Source organism: Anomaloglossus baeobatrachus, chromosome 5, assembly GCF_048569485.1.
Source record: "Anomaloglossus baeobatrachus isolate aAnoBae1 chromosome 5, aAnoBae1.hap1, whole genome shotgun sequence".
Classification (NCBI taxonomy): domain Eukaryota; kingdom Metazoa; phylum Chordata; class Amphibia; order Anura; family Aromobatidae; genus Anomaloglossus; species Anomaloglossus baeobatrachus.
In genome coordinates, this window is record NC_134357.1 from 68,676,719 (window position 1) to 68,698,936 (window position 22,218).

The 22,218-nt window shown below is 42.7% G+C and overlaps 1 protein-coding gene across 1 annotated transcript in view; it reads left to right on the plus strand.

Annotated features, from left to right (window-relative positions):
- The window catches only part of LOC142312631 (scavenger receptor cysteine-rich domain-containing protein DMBT1-like), a 660,637-nt gene that overhangs the window by 463,723 nt on the left and 174,696 nt on the right, over window positions 1-22,218 (plus strand). The window contains exons 7-10 of the mRNA XM_075351627.1: window positions 5,104-5,402; window positions 11,414-11,731; window positions 14,708-15,025; window positions 20,478-20,789. Of these exons, the coding sequence (XP_075207742.1) occupies window positions 5,104-5,402; window positions 11,414-11,731; window positions 14,708-15,025; window positions 20,478-20,789 (1,247 nt within the window). The remainder of the gene's footprint in view (window positions 1-5,103; window positions 5,403-11,413; window positions 11,732-14,707; window positions 15,026-20,477; window positions 20,790-22,218) is intronic.

Consider the following 22,218-nt stretch of genomic DNA (forward strand, 5'->3'; position numbering starts at 1 on the left):
CCTAAACAATGGAGCTCCCCCACAATTGACCCCATTTTGGAAACTAGACCCCTCATGGAATTTATCTAGCTGTTTAGTGAGCACTTTGAACCCCTGGAGGCTTCACAAACGTTTGTAATTTTCAGCCGTGAAAATATTTTATTCTTTTTTTTACCACAAAATTGTTTTTTCAAACAGGTAGCTTTTTTTTCACAAGGATATCAGGAAAAAATGCACCATAAAATGTATTGTTCTATTTCTTCTGAGTACACAGGTACCTCATATGTTTTGAAATCAATTGTTTGGGCGTACGGCGGGGCTCAGAAGAGAAGGAGCGCCATTTCACAGTAAAATTGATTGGAATTATTAGCAGACGCCATGTTGCATTTGGAGACCCCCTGAGGTGCCTAAACAATGGAGCTCCCCCACATGTGATCCCATTTTGGAAACTAGACCCCCCCCATACAAAAAAATTAGTTTGGCGAAATAAAAATACAGACATCAGTAAAAAAAAAAAAAATATGAGCGCCTGCCACTAAGACCAGTGCCAAACGTGAGAGCAATGCACGAGTCTCGCATCGCATCATCCACTGCAGTCTGGAAGCGAGCAACTGTGCTGGATAATGCGATGCGAGAGGGCGGGATGGCAGATGAGAAAGGGCGCAGTGGATGGAAGATGGGAAAGGGCGCAGCGGGTGGAGGAGCGGCAGAGGATGGGAAAGGGCGCAGCGGATGGATGATGGGAAATGGCGCAGCGGATGGAGGAGCGGCAGAGGATGTGAAAGGGCGCAGCGGATGGATGATGGGAAATGGTGCAGCGGATGGGAGGAGCGGCGGAGGATGGGGGAGAGGGAGGTGAGATGGGAAAGGGCGCAGCGGATGGAGGAGCGGCGGAGGATGGGGGGGAGGTGAGATGGGGATACCTACCTTACAGGATGGATCTAGGCAGCAGGATCACAGCAGACAGAAGAGGCAGCAGATGAAGGAGGCAACAGATTGAGGAGGGTGAGAGGGGGCAGTAGATGAAGAGGATGGGAGAGAGCAGGCAGCAGATCGGGGAGGGGGGCAGAGTCTGATGGGAGAGAGAGATGGCACATGGAGGAGGGGGGGCCCCGGGGGGAGGGTGGCCCCCAGAACATAGAGGGGGGAGGGTGACTTGCAGCACATATGGGGGGAGGATGGCTTGCAGCACATGTGCTGCAAGCCACCCTCCCCCCACATGTGGGGGGAGGGTGGCTTGCAGCACATGGAGGGATAGGAGGTGTAGTGGCGATGGAGAAGGGGCAGCCGATGAAGGAGGCGGCGGTGACCGCCGATCGGGAACAGTGGGGGCCGAGAAGGGGGCAGCAGCGGCTGAAAAAGGTGGGTGCGATGGCGGCGGGGACAGTGGCGAGCGTGGCGGCGGGGACAGCGGTGGATTGGGAGCGGCGGCGGGGACAGTGGCGGCGGGGACAGTGGTGAGCGTGGCGGCAGGGACAGTGGCGGCGGGGACAGCGGTGGATCGGGAGCGGCGGCGGGGACAGTGGCGAGCGTGGCAACTTACCGATGAGCACCGCTCTCCTCGGCTTCCAGGGGCGGTAACAGGCCCCAGATCCACATTGATTGGAGAAATCGGTCACAAGACCGGTCTCTCCAATCAGAGCTGGGGGCGGGTGAAGCACCGATCACCCAGCTCCAGCCAATGGCCAGTGCTACAGCAGCACTGATCAGGGCTGGATTTAAATGTTCCAGCCATTTTCAATGGCTGGAACATTACAGTGACTGTAATTGGCTGAGCGGCGTTTGTCAGCCAATCACAGCCTCTGTAGGTTCGGGGAGGAGGCACCACCCCTCTTGAGGTCAGGCAGAGGTCCCCTCCTTCCCGAATCTACCGTTTAATCAAAGAAATTGGACTCCCCGGGGCTCTGGGACCGCGATTTCGCCATGACGTACTGGGTACGTCATGGGTCGGTTAGCACCATGTCACCGTGACGTACCCAGTACGTCAAAGGTCGTTAAGGGGTTAAAGGGCCTGAATCACATGACAGCAGCTAATTGTATAAATGGCTTTTAGACAATCAGCTGATGCGTCAGTGCAAAAAAAAAAAAAAACTACACACTTCAGTGCAGACTCCTGTCCAACATCATCAGCTGATAGTTTAGCCGGCCGGGTGGTAAAAATCGCCTCACCGCTCGACTTATAATGTCAGCTGATTCCGTCAGGTGACCGCATCAGCTGATCATCGCCAGGTCTGAGAGAGAGAGAGAAAGAAGAGAGAGAGAGAGAAGATAGAGAAAAGAGAGAGAGGAGAGAGAGAAAAGAGAGAGAAAAGAGAAGAGAAATAGGGAGAGAGAGAAGAGGAGAGAAGAGAGAAAGGAGAGAGAGAGGAGAGAGAGAGGAGAGAGAGAGGAAAGAGAAGAGAGAAAGAGGAGAGAGAATAGAGAGAGGAGAGAGAGATAAAAGAGAGAGAGAGAGGAGAGAGGAGAGAGAAGAGAGGAGAGAGGAGAGAGAGGGAGAGATTGAGAGAGAGAGAAAGAGAAAGGAGAAACTGAGAAAAAGAGAGAGAAAAAGAGAGAAAAAGAGAGAGAGAAAGAGAAAAAGAGAGAGATAGGGAGAGAAAGAGAGACAGAGGGAGAGAGAAGAGAGAGAGAAGAGAACAACGCAGCCTCATTGCATGAACTGCTTCGATTTTAGAGGTGTGTCCTGTGGCTCACAGCTGATGTCCGGTTCCTCCCCTCAGTGCATAAATAAATTAAATTATAATGATAAATAAATAATAATGGTTATAATTTAAAATTAAAAATAAATTAAATTCTTTCCCGGGACGGCCGGGACATGAACTCGTGAACTAATGCTTGTTAGGTGAGTGCTCTATCCATTGAGCCACGGCTCTAATGAGAAACATAGGCAGATTTGGTAATCTTGCCGTCTGCATTACAGACTGAATTGTCTGGTGACACCGTGATTCACTTCAGGTGCTACGTGGAGCTGATACAGAGCACTCGTGTTCTACGGTGCTCCTGCATCTTCATGTAGCAGAGCTGACAGTGTCGTGTGGATTAATTCGGACCTGGAGGAGTATTTGGGGATTTTAATAAAATAGTGAAAGAGGGTGTTTTTTGTCTTTTATTCCAAATAAAGGATTTTTCGGTGTGTGTGTTTCTTTACTTTCACTTACAGTTTAATCATGAAAGGTGTCTCGGGGAGACGCCTGACATGATTAACTCATTATTACCCTGATTGCCACCGCACTAGGGCAATTCGGGATGAGCTGGGTAAAGTCCCGGGACTGCCGCATCTAATGGATGCGGCAATTACGGGCGGCTGCTGGGTGATATTGTTAGGGTGATGGGCTCCCCATAACGTGGCTCTCTCCATCCTGACAATACCAGCCTCCAGCAGTGTGAGTTTATCCTGGCTGGTATCAAAATTGGGGGGGGGACCGCATTTTTTTTTTTTATTTTTTATTTATTTACTTTACTGCATGATATAGACCCACCCGCCGGCAGCTGTGATTGGTTGTAGTGAGACAGCTGTTACTCAGCGTGGGGACGTGTCTGACTGCAACCAATCATGGGAGCTGGTGGGCGGGGAAAGCACGGAATAACTGATTGAATAATGAAGCGGCAGCCATTTTCAAAAGAGGAAAAGATGCCGCTGATTTCTGACAGCCGTGCAGCGAGACGCCCGTGATCGGTGAGTAGGAAAGAAAGAGGGATTGTGCTGGGGACACAGGACTAATGCAAATAGCAATGTGTGCACATAGCCTTACTGTGAAAAGCCACGCCTTTGGTATTCGAACCGTTCTCGAACGTAACTCGAACTGCCGAACTTTTAGCAAGTCGTTCGAGTTCTTTGAACGACTCGAACACCCCCCCAAAATCACTCGAATATGAAATTGGCGAACCTCGAACCTCGCTTATCTCTACTCTTTAAAGGTGAAACCAAAATTGTGACGTGATTTATCAAATGTTTATTTCTGCTGATGTCTATTAGAGAATTTTTGTTTCCTGTATGTATTTAAGGGCTGTGAATTATATTGCCAGCATAACACACAACCTCTATTATAATCCTCTATATCATGGAACCATTTTGTCCTTTTAGTGTGTTCCAAATCCAGATGATATTTGGATATATTTACATTAATCTTATCCTTGGCCAATTCCAAATCATGTACGTTAATCTTTGCCAAAAGCTGTGCCACAACCTCCAGCCCACTTTTTTCAAAACATTAACCTCTATTTTAAGAAAATCTATATCCAGTAGCATAGTATCAAATGCATACTTGTTAGTAATAAATGCAAACTTAGAACAGAACAGTGTATTCTCTGGCAAAAGAGTCATTCGTAGATGTGGCCTCAGACACCTTGGGATTCTATGGGCCCTATGGCATTCAATCAGCGAATTTACATGCAATTCAAATGAAATAATTTCCAACTAATGATGGAAATTTATATTTAACATCTCTATGGTGGTTTACACAAAAAGGCATTGTGTGTATCTGCCATGCCCAAAATCCTGGCGGCATCATCATCCATGTATGAAATACACTCCATAGATCCTTACTCACCCATAGCCAGTCTACTAGTAGCCTCCATACTAAGAGATTCACCAGGTGCAAATCAAAATTGATCCAACAATGATATTTAAAAAAGACAATTTGCAACTCCAATGGCCAGATATATGACATTCACACACAGTCTCAGCACATTTTAATTCAAGTAGATCCCTTAAACTGAACATGCGCCCTGGATGTACAGAGACTGTGTGTTGTATTGCACATGTTCACATATAACTGAACATTAAAGCTGCAAACCGTCTGTGATGTTTTTGAGCCTGAAGAAACTTCTACAAATTATTTTGACTGCAATTCATCATGTTTTCGTTTTCATTAAGTTCAGCTATTTTCTAATCAAATATATGGACTGCAGACAAATATCACTTATAATCTTAATGATTTCCTATGGTTTTCCAATGTCTGTAAAAAGTATTGTCTGTCAGTTATTTTTTGAGAAGATGTCCAGAAACTATGACTTCAAGTTGGGTACCCTTTTGGATTATTTCTTTGAGACTATTTATCGTGTAATGTTTTTGGAAATGACAATTTTCCTTATTATATTTTTAGGTTCAGACATGTCTTTAAGACTCGTAAATGGCAATGGTCAATGTAACGGTCGTGTAGAAATCCTCTATAATGGAGCATGGGGAACTGTGTGTGATGATTATTTTGATTTGAATGCTGCACAAGTTGTATGCAGGCAGTTAAATTGTGGCAACGCACTTGCAGCTAATGGCAGTGCTGCTTTTGGCCAAGGACAAGGACAAATTGTATTGGATGATGTGCAATGTACCGGCAATGAACAACATGTATGGGACTGTCCACACCAACCATATACAGTAAACAACTGTGGCCACAATGAAGATGCTGGAGTCGTCTGCTCAGGTATAGTCAGATAGAAGAAATTGTATTTAATCATCAGTTATCCCTTTTTTATGCATAGATGTAAAAGTTCAGGTAGATCATATTTTTAGATGGTCTACCACTTAAGGTACTGGAAACAAGAAATAGCTTTTGTAGGGAAGTCCTAGAGAACTTGAAGTATCATGAATTCTGCCACATTGCCAGCTACAGTCATATGAAAAAGTTTGGGCACCCCCATTAATGTTAACCTTTTTTCTTTATAACAATTTGGGTTTTTGCAACAGCTATTTCAGTTTCATATATCTAATAAATGATGGAAATGATGGAGTAATATTTCTGAATTGAAATGAGGTTTATTGTACTAACAGAAAATGTGCAATCTGCATTTAAAGTAAATTTGACAGGTGCATAAGTATGGGTGCCCTTATCAATTTCTTGTTTTGAACACTCCTAACTACTTCTTACTGAAGCACTAAATTGGTTTTGTAACCTCATTGAGCTTTGAACTTCATAGGCAGGTGTATCCAATCATGAGAAAAGGTATTTAAGGTTGCCACTTGCAAGTAGTTCTCCTATTTGAATCTCCTATGAAGAGTGGCATCATGGGCTCCTCAAAACATCTCTCAAATGATCTGAAAACAAATATTATTCAACATAGTTGTTCAGGGGAAGGATACAAAAAGTCTCAGAGATTTAAACTGTCAGTTACCACTGTGAGGAACATAGTAAGGAAATGGAAGAACACAGGTACAGTTCTTGTTATGCCCAGAAGTGGCAGGCCAAGAAAAATATCAGAAAGGCAGAGAAGAAGAATGGTGAGAACAGTCAAGGACAATCCACCTCCAAAGACCTACAGCATCATCTTGCTGCAGATGGTGTCACTGTGCATCGGTCAACAATACAGCGCACTTTGCACAAGGAGAAGCTGTATGGGAGAGTGATGCGAAAGAAGCTGTTTCTGCAAGCACGCCACAAACAGTCGCCTGAGGTATACAAAAGCACATTTAGACAAGCCAGTTACATTTTGGAAGAAGATCCTGTGGACTGATGAAACAAAGATTGAGTTGTTTGGTCATACAAAAAGGCGTTATGCATGGAGGCAAAAAAACACGACATTCCAAGAAAAGCACTTGCTACCCACAGTAAAATTTGGTGGAGGTTCCATCATGCTTTGGGGCTGTGTGGCCAATTCCCACACCGGGAATCTTGTTAAAGTTGAGGGTCACATGGATTCAACTCAGTATCAGCAAATTCTTGACAATAATGTGCAAGAATCAGTGACGAAGTTGAAGTTACGCAGGGGATGGATATTTCAGCAAGACAATGATCCAAAACACCGCTCTAAATCTACTCAGGCATTCATGCAAAGGAACAATTACAATGTTCTGGAATGGCCATCCCAGTCGCCAGACCTGAATATCATTGAACATCTGTGGGATGATTTGAAGCGTGCTGTCCATGCTCGGCGACAATCAAACTTAACTGCATTGGAATTGTTTTGTAAACAGGAATGGTCAAAAATACCTTCATCCAGGATCCAGGAACTCATTAAAAGCTACAGGAAGCGACTAGAGGCTGTGATTTTTGCAAAAGGAGGATCTACAAAATATTAATGTCATTTTTATGTTGAGGTGCCCATACTTGTGCACCTGTCAAATTTAGTTTATATGCAGATTGCACATTTTCTGTTAGTACAATCAACCTTATTTCAATTCAGAAATATTACTGAGTCCATCAGTTATTAGATATATGACACTGAAATAGCTGTTGCAAAAACTCAAATTGTTATAAAGAAAAAAGGTTAACATTAATAGGGGTGCCCAAACTTTTTCATATGACTGTAGCTGCTATTATGTTTTATGTGGGAGAAGAGGATTACTTTGTGAGATCATCAATACCCCAACAATGAGATGATGATGAGTTAAACTTTTCATCAGCAGAAACATACTAATAAAGGACTTAATAAACTTTTGATTCTTTTCATTATATATGTATTTTGGAAATTGTATTTATTTTCTAGGCTTTTTTACTGTCATTACAATAATATTTTATTTAGATGCCAAAATACAAGTAAAACTTACTCTATTACAAAGGAGTGATTGATGCAGGTCCCACCAAAAGGAGCCACATTTATTTTGAGAACAGAACCAGACTGCTCTCAATGGAGAGTTTCCAAAATGGGGTCACTTGTGGGGTTTTTGCTGTTGTGGCATGTGATGGACTCTTCAAATGGGACATGTGTCCACAATATATTATAGCCAAAATGGGGATTTAAAATTGAAGGAGCACACCTTCCATTCCATGCTTTGCTGTCTGCCCAAACAGCAGTATGCTATGATTAATAGGGTGTTAGCGCACTCAGGAGAAATGGCATAACCATTTCTATGGTCGATTTTCTACTTCTACTCTTGAGAAAATGAAAAATATGAGAAAAAAGCAACATTTTTTATATAAAAATTATAATCTTTCATTTTCACGAATCAAATGTTATAAAGTTTTATGAAGCACCTGGTGGACATAGATTTTCACACAACCCATAGATGAATTCATTAAGGAGTATAGTTTCCAAAATGAGTTCACCTATTTGGGATTTTTGTGGTTTTAGCATATTAGGGTCTCCTAAAATTCATCATAATTAGTGATGGGCGAATCCCCCGATGTTCGTGTTCGGGAGACTCGGCGGAACGTTTTGTAAAGTTCGAGTTCAGGTTTTGAGAAAAAACGAACTTGCGTCCAAACACCGATCTTGGACTTTACAGTTATGGGATGGGGTGGCAGGGGGCTGTAAAATAAAGAATATAGTTAATAATAAACATTGTCATTATACTTACAGGTCCCGCGATGCGTCCTGCAGACTCTGCCTCCCATCCGCTTCTGCTTTCAGGTCAGATCATTGTTGTGCCCCCCCAGTAACCACCACTGACTAAAGGACCTTCCATGACATCATAACCATGTGACCAGTCAAATGTGAATGTTGTATTATCTCATTAGTTATAGACTGGTCACATGGCTATGATGTCATGGAAGTTCCTGTAATCCACGAGGTAACAACAACATTCCCACCAGACTGGTCACATGGCTATGACGCCATGAAAGGTCCTGTTGTGTCAGTGGATATTAAACAGGGGCAGAGCTGACCGGCATCAGCTATGCACTCGGGTGAAGTCTCTGACTGGTCTCAGCTGAGTCTGCATGAGCAGACATGTGTTTGTCTCCTCCACAGATGTAGCAGAGATGAAGATGCTCGCCTGCCTTTGGACTACATCAGAGGGGTTTATTTTGGGTAATAAAGATGGAGTCCTAAATGTCTTCTGTTTTATTTCTAATAAAATATTTTTTCTCTGTGTTGTTTTATTTTACTATTAAAATAACAGACAATCACGGACGCTGTCACAAAGAGGGCATCTGTGATTGGCTGTTGGAGTAACCTGAAACCAGCCCATACATTCTAGCATCTATACACATATAGTAGGGTAAAAAAATAAATAAATAAAAAAAAAATATGTAGCGCTCTGCGGTATTTTTGATTCTCAGAGCAGATAAAGTTGATGGCTATGGGCTTCCACCCCCATCTGCCTGGCTTTACCTTGGTTGGCAATCAAAATAAAGGAAGCCCATTAATTTTTGTTTTAATTATTTAAAAAAAATAATTAAAAAAAAATGCATGGGCTCCCTCTGTATTTTGATCACCAGTCAGGTAAAACCAGGCAGCTGGGGGCTAGTACTCTCCACAGCCCGCAGCCGCCCCCAGGAAATGGTGTATTGTTTCTTAGCGCCATATCCAGGCGCTTTACCTGGCTCATCCAGTGACCCTGATGGTGGTGGCACGCTGGGTAATAAAGTGGTTTAACCAGCTTTGCATTCTCAGATGGTACTAAGCCCAAAATTCATGGTGTCACACCAAATTAGACATGGCCACCATGAATTTCTAGCAAACAGTAAAAAAAACCCACAACAAATAGAATTTTTTTTTTATTAGAAATAAAATTAAAACAAATTTAGAGATTCCATCTTTATTATACAAAAAACCACAGGGACAGCAATATCAGAGAAACAGGCTGACAGTGAGAGTATTAATCCACTTGCGTCTCGCATTGCATCACCCCACTTGGCTTGACGCTCTCCGGACAGGAGCCTCTCAGCTGCATGGAAATACATGCAGCCGACCCGCTGCTGTCAGGAGATTGTGCATCGTGTTGCCGATGATACCAATGTGAGACTCGCACATTGACATTCAGTGTTCAATCGAGTCTATGGCAGACATGGACTCTGGTGAACTCTGATGCCACAGCGACACAGCCGCAAACAGCTATAGTAGCTGAGTGACAACGAGCAGTGCAGTGAATACCCCTGGAAGTTAACAAGACCTTCCATGACGTCATATCCATGTGACCAGTCTGTAAGCCAATGTCTGTACAACATTCAAAAAGACCAGTCACATTTCTATGATGTCATGGAAAGTCCTTTAGTCAGTGGGGCACAGCAATGATCGGACGCGGAAGCAGAAATAGCCGGGAGACAGAGTTTGCAGGACACGTCACGGGACCTGTAAGTATAATCATAATGTTTTTTTAATAATATGCTTTTTTTTTACAGCCCCTGGACCTGAACTGGACCCAAACTGTAACACGAACTTTCCAGAAAGCTCGTTTGCAAGATCGTGTGCACGAACACTGTGTTCGGTACGATCTCCAACTGTTACATTTCGGGTTCGCCCTCACTAATCGTAATGTCTACAGTCTATTCCAGCCAAAATTGAGCTGCAGAATTTAAATTCTATTGCTTCCCTTTCAAGCTGTGCTATGTGCCCAAATAGTAGTTTCTGACCACATTTGGGCTATTAACTTAAGCGGGCTTTACACGCTACAATATATCTAACGATGTGTATGCAGGGTCCCGTCGTAAGTGACGCACATCCGGCATCGTAAGTTATATTGTAGTGTGTGACAGCTACGTGCGATTGCAATTGAACGTTAAAACGTTCATCGCATGCACATCATTCAATTACTAAAAATTGAATGTTCGGTTGTTCTATGTTCCCGAGGCAGCACACATCGCTGTGTGTGACACCCCGGTAACGATGAACAGAGCTTACCTGCGTCCTGCGGCTCCCGGCCGGCTATGCGGAAGGTAGGAGGTGGGCAGGATGTTTACGTCCAGCTCATCTCCGCCCCTCCACTTCTATTGGCTGGCTGCTGTGTGACGTCGATGTGACGCCGAACATCCCTCCCACTCCAGGAAGTGCATGTTTGCCGCCCACATCGGGGTCGTATGGAAGGGTAAGTGCGTGTGACGGTAAATAATCATTTGTGCGACACCTTCAACAAATTGAACGTGCCGCACTTATGATGGGGGTGTGTCAAATCGCATATGATATCGTATGTGAAATTGACACGTGTAAAGCAGGCTTTACTCAGGAAAATTGCACCACAAGTACATTGAGGAAGGGGGTAGGGAACAAGAAGATGACAGGCATTTTGCATTACCCACATGCTTCAAAGTGTCCTGTTCAAAGGCTTAAAGAAGAAACTGCACTTACAACACATATATAAATGAAGGTCCGCAGGATCCAGACTGCTGGCATCCCAATTCAGAAGGCAGTTGACACAATACACATTTGTTAAATATCCTGAGCAGTTTAGAAATCAAGATTGCCATGCTTACAGAAAATACATGACAGTGCGTAAAAGTTGGTCCCTTGTTTTGCTTTATTTGTAAAAAGTGTAAGGTAACCGTGATATTTTTAAGGTTGGAGAATCTTATACAAATTATTTTAGTTGCAATTATCATCATATTTTAGTTTTCAGTGAATGCAGCAAATGTTTTCTTACCAAATACATGGACTACAGACAAATATCACATAATCTTAATGATTTCCTATGGTTTTCCAATGTCTCTGCAAAAAGTATTGTATTTTTTGATAAGATGTTCAGAAACTGACTTCAAGTTGGCTACTCTGTCGGATTATTTCTCTAAGTCTTTTTTTCATGTAATATTTTTGAAAATGACAATTTTCTTTATTATATTTTTAGGTTCAGACATGTCTTTAAGACTGGTAAATGGCAATAGTCAATGTAACGGTCGTGTAGAAATTCTCTATAATGGAGCTTGGGGAACTGTGTGTGATGATTATTGGGATATGAACGCTGCACAAGTTGTATGCAGGCAGTTAAATTGTGGCAGCGCACTTGCAGCTAATGGCAGTGCTGCTTTTGACCAAGGACAAGGACAAATTGTATTGGATGATGTGCAATGTACCGGAAATGAACAACGTGTATGGGACTGTCAACACCAACCATATACAGTAAACAACTGTGGCCACAATGAAGATGCTGGCGTCGTCTGCTCAGGTATAGTCAGATAGAAGAAATTCTATTTAATCATTTGTTTTCATCCCATGTTTATAAACTTTTGATGCTTTTCGTTATACATTTATTTTTTAAATTGTATTTATTTTCTTGTTTTTTTTTTACTCTCATTTCAATAATATTTTATGTAGATGCGAAAGCTCAAGCAAAGCTTATATGTACACATTCTCTGTCACAAAAGAGTGGTTGATGCAGGTCTCACTAAAAGGATCCATATCGACAGTCATATGAAAAAGTTTGGGCAACCCTATTAATGTTAACCTTTTTTCTTCATAACAATTTGGGTTTTTGCAACAGCTATTTCAGTTTCATATATCTAATAACTGATGGACTGAGTAATATTTCTGGATTGAAATGAGGTTTATTGTACTAACAGAAAATGTGCAATCCGCATTTAAACAAAATTTGACCGGTGCAAAAGTATGGGCACCTCAACATAAAAGTGATTAATATTTTGTAGATCCTCCTTTTGCAAAAATCACAGTCTCTCGTCGCTTCCTGTAGCTTTTAATGAGTTCCTGGATCCTGGATGAAGGTATATTTGACCATTCCTGTTTACAAAACAATTCCAGTTCAGTTAAGTTTGATGGTCGCCGAGCATGGACAGCACGCTTCAAATCATCCCACAGATTTTCAATGATATTCAGGTCTGGCGACTAGGATGGCCATTCCAGAACATTGTAATTGTTCCTCTGCATGAATGCCTGAATAGATTTGGAACGGTGTTTTGGATCATTGTCTTGTTGAAATATCCATCCCCTGCCTAACTTCAACTTCGTCACTGATTCTTGCACATTATTGTCAAGAATCTGCTGATACTGAGTTGAATCCATGCGACCCTCAACTTTAACAAGATTCCGGGTGTGGGAATTGCCACACAGCCCCAAAGCATGATGGAACCTCCACCAAATTTTACTGTGGGTAGCAAGTGCTTTTCTTGGAATGCCGTGTTTTTTTCCCTCTATGCATAACGCCTTTATGTATGACCAAACAAATCAATCTTTGTTTCATCAGTCCACAGGACCTTCTTCCAAAATGTAACTGGCTTGTCCAAATGTGCTTTTGCATAACTCAGGTGACTCTGTTTGTGGCGTGCTTGCAGAAACGGCTTCTTTCGCATCACTCTCCCATACAGCTTCTCCTTGTGCAACGTGCGCTGTATTGTTGACCGATGCACATTGACACCATCTACAGCAAGATGATGCTGCAGGTCTTTGGAGGTGGTCTGTGGATTGTCCTTGACTGTTCTCACCATTCTTCTTCTCTGCCTTTCTGATATTTTTCTTGGCCTTCCACTTTTGGGCTTAACAAGAACTGTACCTGTGTTCTTCCATTTCCTTACTATGTTCCTCACAGTGAAAACTGACAGTTTAAATCTCTGAGACAACTTTTTGTATCCTTCCCCTGAACAACTGTGTTAAATAATCTTTCTTTTCAAATCATTTGAGAGTTGTTTTGAGGAGCCCATGATGCCACTCTTCATAGGAGATTCAAATAGAAGAACAACTTGCAAGTGGCCACCTTAAATACCTTTTCTTTTGATTGGATACACCTGCCTATGAAGTTTAAAGCTCAATGAGGTTACAAAACCAATTTAGTGCTTTAGTAAGTCAGTAAAAAGTAGTTTGGAGTGTTCAAATCAAGAAATTGATAAGGGTGCCCATACTTTTGCACCGGTCAAATTTTGTTTAAATGCGGATTGCACATTTTCTGTTAGTACAATAAACCTCATTTTAATCCAAAAATATTACTGAGTCCATCAGATATTAGATATATGAAACTGAAATAGCTGTTGCAAAAACCCAAATTGTTATAAAGAAAAAAGGTTAACATTTATAGGGGTGCCCAAAATTTTTCATATGACTGTATTTTGAGAAAAGGTCCAAATTGCTGTCAATGGAGAGTTTCCAAAAGGGGTTTCACTTGTGGGTTTTTCTGCCATTTCAGCATGTCAGTGACTCACCCAATGTGAAAAGGTGTCAATAATTGATTCCAGTCAAAATAGCGATGCAAAATGAATATAGTAGTTCTGATCCATGTCTTGCCGTGTGTGTAAACAGGAGTTTCCTACCACATGTTGGGTGTTAGCGCACTCAGGAGAAATTGCACAACCATATGTGTGGTCTATTTTCTCTTTCTACTCTTGGGAAAATGAAAAACTGGAGGATAAAGCAACATTTTTGTGGAAAAAGATAACATTTTTCATTTTTGCATCTTAATATTCTAAAGTTCTATGACTTCCCTGTTGGATCTATATGATCACAATACTCATAATGAATTTTTTTGGAGGTGTAATTTCCAAAATGAAATCACTTGTTTAGGGTTTTTGCTGTTTTAGAATGTTAGGGGCTTCTAAAATGCAGCGTTACAAATCAATTCCTCCCAAAATTGAGCTGCAGGATTTAACTGCAACTGTTCTCTTCCAAGCTGTTTTATGTGCCAATGATAGTAGTTTCTGACTCCATTTGGGGTATTGATTTGCGTTGGGAAAATTGCACAACAAATTGTGTGTTTTATTTTCTGCTCTTACGCCTGTGAAAAAAAAACAATTTAGGGCTACAGTAATAATTTGGTGGAAAAATTAAAAATTTGCAATTTTATGTCCCGATGTTATAACATTCTGTGAAGCACCTGTGTTCAATATACTCAAAGCACACCTTATTGAGTTCCTTTTGTGGTGTCATTTCCAAGATCTGGTCCCTTATGGAGGTTTCCTCTGTTTTGGTCTCCAGAATCTCTGCAAATGCAATATATTGTCTGATTCTAATCAAGCAAAAATTGTGTAAATATCACTTATAATCTTAATGGTTTATCATGGTTTTCCATTGTCTGTCAGTTAATTTTTATAAAAGTCCAGAAAATATGACTTCAAGTTGGCTACCCTGTTGGACTATTTCTTTGAGACTATTTCTCATGTAATATTTTTGAAAATTACAATTTTCCTTATTTTATTTTTAGGTTCAGACATGTCTTTAAGACTGGTAAATGGCAATGGTCAATGTAACGGTCGTGTAGAAATCCTCTATAATGGAGCATGGGGAACTGTGTGTGATGACTATTGGGATATAAATGCTGCACAAGTTGTATGCAGGCAGTTAAATTGCGGCAGTGCACTTGCAGCTAACGGCAGTGCTGCTTTTGGCCAAGGACAAGGACAAATTGTATTGGATGATGTGCAATGTACCGGCAATGAACAACGTGTATGGGACTGTCAACACCAACCATATACAGTAAACAACTGTGGCCACAATGAAGATGCTGGCGTCGTCTGCTCAGGTATAGTCAGATAGAAGAAATTCTATTTAATCATTTGTTTTCATCCTATGTTTATAAACGTTTGATGCTTTTCGTTATACATTTATTTTTTAAATTGTATTTATTTTCTTGGTTTTTTTTACTCTCATTTCAATAATATTTTATGTAGATGCCAAAGCTCAAGCAAAGCTTATAAGTACACATTCTCTGTCACAAAAGAGTGGTTGATGCAGGTCTCACTAAAAGGATCCATATCGACAGTCATATGAAAAAGTTTGGGCACCCCTATTAATGTTAACCTTTTTTCTTCATAACAATTTGGGTTTTTGCAACAGCTATTTCAGTTTCATATATCTAATAACTGATGGACTGAGTAATATTTCTGGATTGAAATGAGGTTTATTGTACTAACAGAAAATGTGCAATCCGCATTTAAACAAAATTTGACCGGTGCAAAAGTATGGGCACCTCAACATAAAAGTGATTAATATTTTGTAGATCCTCCTTTTGCAAAAATCACAGTCTCTCGTCGCTTCCTGTAGTTTTTAATGAGTTCCTGGATCCTGGATGAAGGTATATTTGACCATTCCTGTTTACAAAACAATTCCAGTTCAGTTAAGTTTGATGGTCGCCGAGCATGAACAGCACGCTTCAAATCATCCCATGGATGTTCAATGATATTCAGGTCTGGCGACTAGGATGGCCATTCCAGAACATTGTAATTGTTCCTCTGCATGAATGCCTGAATAGATTTGGAGAGGTGTTTTGGATCATTGTCTTGTTGAAATATCCATCCCCTGCCTAACTTCAACTTCGTCACTGATTCTTGCACATTATTGTCAAGAATCTGCTGATACTGAGTTGAATCCATGCGACCCTCAACTTTAACAAGATTCCGGGTGTGGGAATTGCAACACAGCCCCAAAGCATGATGGAACCTCCACCAAATTTTACTGTGGGTAGCAAGTGCTTTTCTTGGAATGCCGTGTTTTTTTCCCTCTATGCATAACGCCTTTATGTATGACCAAACAAATCAATCTTTGCTTCATCAGTCCACATGACCTTCTTCCAAAATGTAACTGGCTTGTCCAAATGTGCTTTTGCATATTCAGGCGACTCTGTTTGTGGCGTGCTTTCAGAAACGGCTTCTTTCGCATCACTCTCCCATACAGCTTCTCCTTGTGCAAAGTGCGCTGTATTGTTGACCAATGCACATTGACACCATCTGCAGCAAGGTGAAGCTGCAGGTCTTTGGAGGTGGTCTGTGGATTGTCCTTGACTGTTCTCACCATTCTTCTTCTCTGCCTTTCTGATATTTTTCTTGGCCTTCCACTTTTGGGCTTAACAAGAACTGTACCTGTGTTCTTCCATTTCCTTACTATGTTCCTCACAGTGGAAACTGACAGTTTAAATCTCTGAGACAACTTTTTGTATCCTTCCCCTGAACAACTGTGTTAAATAATCTTTCTTTTCAGATCATTTGAGAGTTGTTTTGAGGAGCCCATGATGCCACACTTCATAGGAGATTCAAATAGAAGAACAACTTGCAAGTGGCCACCTTAAATACCTTTTCTTTTGATTGGATACACCTGCCTATGAAGTTCAAAGCTCAATGAGGTTACAAAACCAATTTAGTGCTTTAGTAAGTCAGTAAAAAGTAGTTTGGAGTGTTCAAATCAAGAAATTGATAAGGGTGCCCATACTTTTGCACCGGTCAAATTTTGTTTAAATGCGGATTGCACATTTTCTGTTAGTACAATAAACCTCATTTTAATCCAAAAAATATTACTGAGTCCATCAGATATTAGATATATGAAACTGAAATAGCTGTTGCAAAAACCCAAATTGTTATAAAGAAAAAAGGTTAACATTTATAGGGGTGCCCAAACTTTTTCATATGACTGTATTTTGAGAAAAGGTCCAAATTGCTGTCAATGGAGAGTTTCCAAAAGGGGTTTCACTTGTGGGTGTTTCTGCCATTTCAGCATGTCAGTGACTCACCCAATGTGAAAAGGTGTCAATAATTGATTCCAGTCAAAATAGCAATGCAAAATGAATATAGTAGTTCTTCTGATCCATGTCTTGCCGTGTGTGTAAACAGGAGTTTCCTACCACATGTTGGGTGTTAGCGCACTCAGGAGAAATTGCACAACCATATGTGTGGTCTATTTTCTCTTTCTACTCTTGGGAAAATGAAAAACTGGAGGATAAAGCAACATTTTTGTGGAAAAAGATAACATTTTTCATTTTTGCATCTTAATATTCTAAAGTTCTATGACTTCCCTGTTGGATCTATATGATCACAATACTCATAATGAATTTTTTTGGAGGTGTAATTTCCAAAATGAAATCACTTGTTTAGGGTTTTTGCTGTTTTAGAATGTTAGGGGCTTCTAAAATGCAGCGTTACAAATCAATTCCTCCCAAAATTGAGCTGCAGGATTTAACTGCAACTGTTCTCTTCCAAGCTGTTTTATGTGCCAATGATAGTAGTTTCTGACTCCATTTGGGGTATTGATTTGCGTTGGGAAAATTGCACAACAAATTGTGTGTTTTATTTTCTGCTCTTACGCCTGTGAAAAAAAACAATTTAGGGCTACAGTAATAATTTGGTGGAAAAAATAAAAATTTGCAATTTTATGTCCCGATGTTATAACATTCTGTGAAGCACCTGTGTTCAATATACTCAAAGCACACCTTATTGAGTTCCTTTTGTGGTGTCATTTCCAAGATTGGGTCCCTTATGGAGGTTTCCTCTGTTTTGATCTCCAGAATCTCTGCAAATGCAATATATTGTCTGATTCTAATCAAGCAAAAATTGTGTAAATATCACTTATAATCTTAACTAGAAGGTGGCCCGATTCTACGTATCGGGTATTCTAGAATTTACGTATTGTGTAGTTCATGTATGATTTTTGTTATATATATATATATATATATATATATAGAGAGAGAGATGTTGTTGTCTGTAGTTACCAAGTGTTTGTGTAGGGCGCTGTACATGTTCTGGGTGTTGTCTGGGTGTGACGGGGGGTGAGAGCGGTGTTGTATGTGTGTTGCGTGTGTTGCGTTGTTTGTGGAGCGCTGTGTGTCTGTAGCGTTGTGTGTGTGTTGCGCGGTTTGTGTGTGTGTGGTGTGTTTTGGGGGGAGGTATGTTTTGTGCAATGTGTGTGTTGTGCGGTATGTGCGTATATTTGTGTGTGCCGCGGTGTTTGTGTGTTGGGTGTTGTGTGTGTGCAGCGTTGTCTGTGTGTGTGGGTGTCTGTGTAGGGCAGTTGTTTGTGGTTCCTAGTGTGTGTGTGTGTGTGTGTGTGTGGTGTGTTGTGCAGTGCGCGTGTGTGTGTGTGTGTGTGTGCATCAGCCTCTCTTCTCTCAGCCTACCTCTCCCAGCCTCCCTCCTCCCAGCCTCCCTCAGCATCAGCCTCCCTCTCCCAGCCTCCCCAGCATCAGCCTCCGCCAGCATCAGCCTCTCTCCTTCCAGCCTCCTCCAGCATCAGCCTCCCTCTCCCAGCCTTCCCCAGGATCAGCCTCTCTCCTCCCAGCCTCCGTCCTCCCAGCCTTCCCCAGCATCAGCTTTCCCCTCCCAGCCTCCCTCAGCATCAGCCTTCCCCAGCATCAGCCTCCCGTTCCCAGCCTTCCCCAGGATCAGCCTCTCTCCTCCCAGCCTCCTTCCTCCCAGCCTCCCTCAGCATCAGCCTTCCCCTCCCAGTCTCCCCCAGCATCAGCCTCCCCAAGCATCAGCCTCCACCAGCATTAGCCTCTCTCCTTCCAGCCTCCTCCAGCATCAGCCTCCCTCTCCCAGCCTTCCCCAGGATCAGCCTCTCTCCTCCCAGCCTCCGTCCTCCCAGCCTTCCCCAGCATCAGCTTTCCCCTCCCAGCCTCCATCAGCATCAGCCTTCCCCAGCATCAGCCTCCCGTTCCCAGCCTTCCCCAGGATCAGCCTCTCTCCTCCCAGCCTCCGTCCTCCCAGCCTTCCCCAGCATCAGCTTTCCCCTCCCAGCCTCCCTCAGCATCAGCCTCCCTCAGCATCAGCCTCCCGTTCCCAGCCTTCCCCAGGATCAGCCTCTCTCCTCCCAGCCTCCTTCCTCCCAGCCTCCCTCAGCATCAGCCTTCCCCTCCCAGTCTCCCCCAGCATCAGCCTCCCCAAGCATCAGCCTCCACCAGCATTAGCCTCTCTCCTTCCAGCCTCCCCCAGCATCAGCCTCCCCAAGCATCAGCCTCCACCAGCATCAGCCTCCCTCGTCCCAGCCTCCCCCTCCCAGCCTCCCCCAGCATCAGCCTCTCTCCTCCCAGCCTTCCCCATGATCAGCCTCTCTGCTCCCAGCCTCCTCCAGCACGCCGTGCTCCTCTGCCGACACTCACACACCCGATCGCATCCACTCACACACACCCGATCGCATCCACTCACACACACCCGATCGCATCCACTCACACACACCCGATCGCATCCACTCACACACACCCGATCGCATCCACTCACACACACCCGATCGCATACACTCACACACACAGACACTGATGATATCGCACATACGCGCTTATACTCACAACATCCGGGGATATCACATGCTTCTGGCCATGTGATCCTCCGGCAGGTCCTGGAAGATCACAACAGCACAGTATCGAGGCCGAGAAGCAAGCGATATCCCAGGATGTTGTGAGTATGTGGATGCGATGTGATGTGTGAGGTGTGTGTGAGTGTGATCTGATTTGTGTGTGTATGTGTGTGTGTGTGTGCTGTTATGTGTCTGTATTTTCCGCAGCTGCAGGACCTTGATGTGTGGATGCGATGTGATGTGTGTGTGAGGTGTGTGTGAGAGTGAGTGTGAGCCGGTGTACACTGGTAACTATGATACACATCGGGTAACTAAGGGACCTTAGTTACCCGATGTGTATAATGGTTACCAGCTTTCACGGCCTCCGTGAAGATCCCAGCATCGCAAGGTTATGTGTGGCGCTGCTGGGATCCTGACGGAGCCGGTGTAGAAGCAAGCGATATCCCAGCATGTTGTGATGTGTGAGGTGTGTGTGAGAGTGTGTGTGAGAGTGAGTGTTAGAGTGAGTGTGATCTGATGTGTGTGTGTACTCACCTGGGAATCGGGGCTCCGTGTCAGTTGGGCCAGAGCGAGCGTGGATTGCGTGAGGGGGGCGGGGCCTGCAGAGAGCCGGGGCGAGAGGCCAATCCGTGTGGGGGGGCGGGGCCATGGCGAGCCCAACGGCCAATCAGCTTTGTGTCCCCGTAAGGACACAATTTCGGAGCATGACAGACAGACAGACAGACAGACAGACAGAATAAGGCAATTATATATATAGATGGTTTATCATGGTTTTCCATTGTCTGTCAGTTAATTTTTATAAAAGTCCAGAAAATATGACTTCAATTTGGCTACCCTGTTGGACTATTTCTTTGAGACTATTTCTCATGTAATATTTTTGAAAATTACAATTTTCCTTATTTTATTTTTAGGTTCAGACATGTCTTTAAGACTCGTAAATGGCAATGGTCAATGTAACGGTCGTGTAGAAATCCTCTATAATGGAGCATGGGGAACTGTGTGTGATGACTATTGGGATATAAATGCTGCACAAGTTGTATGCAGGCAGTTAAATTGCGGCAGTGCACTTGCAGCTAACGGCAGTGCTGCTTTTGGCCAAGGACAAGGACAAATTGTATTGGATGATGTGCAATGTACCGGCAATGAACAACGTGTATGGGACTGTCAACACCAACCATATACAGTAAACAACTGTGGCCACAATGAAGATGCTGGCGTCGTCTGCTCAGGTATAGTCAGATAGAAGAAATTCTATTTAATCATTTGTTTTCATCCTATGTTTATAAACGTTTGATGCTTTTCGTTATACATTTATTTTTTAAATTGTATTTATTTTCTTGGTTTTTTTTACTCTCATTTCAATAATATTTTATGTAGATGCCAAAGCTCAAGCAAAGCTTATAAGTACACATTCTCTGTCACAAAAGAGTGGTTGATGCAGGTCTCACTAAAAGGATCCATATCGACAGTCATATGAAAAAGTTTGGGCAACCCTATTAATGTTAACCTTTTTTCTTCATAACAATTTGGGTTTTTGCAACAGCTATTTCAGTTTCATATATCTAATAACTGATGGACTGAGTAATATTTCTGGATTGAAATGAGGTTTATTGTACTAACAGAAAATGTGCAATCCGCATTTAAACAAAATTTGACCGGTGCAAAAGTATGGGCACCTCAACATAAAAGTGATTAATATTTTGTAGATCCTCCTTTTGCAAAAATCACAGTCTCTCGTCGCTTCCTGTAGCTTTTAATGAGTTCCTGGATCCTGGATGAAGGTATATTTGACCATTCCTGTTTACAAAACAATTCCAGTTCAGTTAAGTTTGATGGTCGCCGAGCATGAACAGCACGCTTCAAATCATCCCATGGATGTTCAATGATATTCAGGTCTGGGGACTGGGATGGCCATTCCAGAACATTGTAATTGTTCCTCTGCATGAATGCCTGAATAGATTTGGAGCGGTGTTTTGGATCATTGTCTTGTTGAAATATCCATCCCCTGCCTAACTTCAACTTCGTCACTGATTCTTGCACATTATTGTCAAGAATCTGCTGATACTGAGTTGAATCCATGCGACCCTCAACTTTAACAAGATTCCGGGTGTGGGAATTGCAACACAGCCCCAAAGCATGATGGAACCTCCACCAAATTTTACTGTGGGTAGCAAGTGCTTTTCTTGGAATGCCGTGTTTTTTTCCCTCTATGCATAACGCCTTTATGTATGACCAAACAAATCAATCTTTGCTTCATCAGTCCACATGACCTTCTTCCAAAATGTAACTGGCTTGTCCAAATGTGCTTTTGCATACTCAGGCGACTCTGTTTGTGGCGTGCTTTCAGAAACGGCTTCTTTCGCATCACTCTCCCATACAGCTTCTCCTTGTGCAAAGTGCGCTGTATTGTTGACCAATGCACATTGACACCATCTGCAGCAAGATGAAGCTGCAGGTCTTTGGAGGTGGTCTGTGGATTGTCCTTGACTGTTCTCACCATTCTTCTTCTCTGCCTTTCTGATATTTTTCTTGGCCTTCCACTTTTGGGCTTAACAAGAACTGTACCTGTGTTCTTCCATTTCCTTACTATGTTCCTCACAGTGGAAACTGACAGTTTAAATCTCTGAGACAACTTTTTGTATCCTTCCCCTGAACAAC